The sequence below is a fragment of the Microtus ochrogaster genome, unplaced genomic scaffold, assembly GCF_000317375.1.
Source record: "Microtus ochrogaster isolate Prairie Vole_2 unplaced genomic scaffold, MicOch1.0 UNK1078, whole genome shotgun sequence".
In the NCBI taxonomy this organism is placed as follows: Eukaryota; Metazoa; Chordata; class Mammalia; order Rodentia; family Cricetidae; genus Microtus; species Microtus ochrogaster.
Window position 1 is genome coordinate 5,670 of NW_004950176.1, and position 1,432 is coordinate 7,101.

The window sequence follows — 1,432 nt, forward strand, 5'->3', positions numbered from 1 at the left end:
GTCAAGCTTTGTGATTTCGGTTTGGCAATTCATCTTGCAAAGGGGCAGATGTAGAAGAAAGTCTGTGGTTCTTTGCACTATATGGCTCCAGAGAGTTGGCAAGGAAACCTTATGATGGGCTGGCTGTTGACATGTGGAGCTTGGGAGTCATCCTATATGTAATGGTCACAGGAAAATATCCATATGCTAAAGACACATTTGATGGTATGCACAGGCTCATCACCAACACAAAGTAACCCATCTTTGACTGCTTGTAAAACCCTGTCACATCATCATTGCACAATTACTCATGGTTCAAACAAACGGGAGAATTACCATATGTCAACTTGTGAAAAGACCATGGCTGGGCCCCATAAAAAAAAACATACAACACCTACAAATAAAGAAATCCTTCCAAGGCTTGTAGAGGCTATGTACACCATGTGTTATAAATTGGAAGATATTTTTTCATCACTAAGATACAGGCAACCAAATAACGTAACAGCAACTTTTAATATTCTGAAACACAAATTGAGGTGTGTGAACAGTTTCCAGCAAAATGAGCATCCGTGTTTAAAGGGCAGCCACATAGGTGCTCATCACCCTCTTTTGTCATTGAAGAGGAGAGCGAGTGAACCAGCCCTTCCAACAATTAAAGAAGCTGGGAAAAGACAATCTAAGGAAGAGTGTGTAGAAGGAAGACGAAAGAGATGCCAAAGTCTTCTCAAGCTCAACATATACTCCTGCCTGCAGCTGAAACCCTGTTCAGACTTCACAGTCCCAAAAGAAAGTGTTCTGATGGAAAATGTTATCAAGTGTGCTACTGGGGACATTGGAGACAACATGAATTCTGTGGACAGCTCGCCTGGTGATCCCTCCTTATCTGAATCAACCTTGAATGGAAGATCCAAGTTGTTTCTGATCATGGACTTTTCGATGGAGGAACCATCCCTGGAACCCAATATTCCCGTTGATCTGCCTCAGATTGGATCCACAACCTCTGCATCCGGGCCATTCAAGTGCTGGAAACAGATGAGGAAGCGAATTTCCCATGTACTGGTGAACTGTTGATCTGTGACATGCCCATTCCAGAGTGAACTCTGAATCCTTGTGTAAGCTTCAAAGAAAGAGATGATGTGATATTTTAGTCTGTAAGGGGCCCAATTGCTTTGGCCACCACGATGTTCCCTTCCATTGTATTTTAACTCTGTTATATTAATAAATATATTTTTCTAAATGACAAAAGTACAGTCTCATAGGGCACCTGGTATGCATATCCCCCCTGAAGTCAAAACCACACACAAACAAACAGAGAAATGCATGAACACATTCAACTAGTTGTCAGGGCCTGCAAGGTACATAAACATAAACTACACGCCCTCTACATCGTGTTGGTTCATGACTTATTTAGTATCATATTGTGTATAGATATTGTCTCACATAAACATATATG

At 41.4% G+C, this 1,432-nt stretch overlaps 1 protein-coding gene across 1 annotated transcript; it reads left to right on the top strand.

Moving 5' to 3' along the window:
- The first annotated feature begins 6 nt into the window (after positions 1-6).
- Positions 7-1,340, top strand: LOC113455897. Its single transcript, XM_026778540.1, has one exon. It carries the CDS (start codon positions 184-186, stop codon positions 1,048-1,050), a length of 867 nt encoding a protein of 288 aa, XP_026634341.1. The 5' UTR covers positions 7-183; the 3' UTR covers positions 1,051-1,340.
- The last annotated feature ends 92 nt before the right edge of the window (positions 1,341-1,432 follow it).

Coding starts and splice junctions, on each gene's coding strand:
- LOC113455897 (XM_026778540.1), top strand. CDS start 184: ATGCTAAAGACACATTTGATGGTATGCACAGGCTCATCACCAACACAA.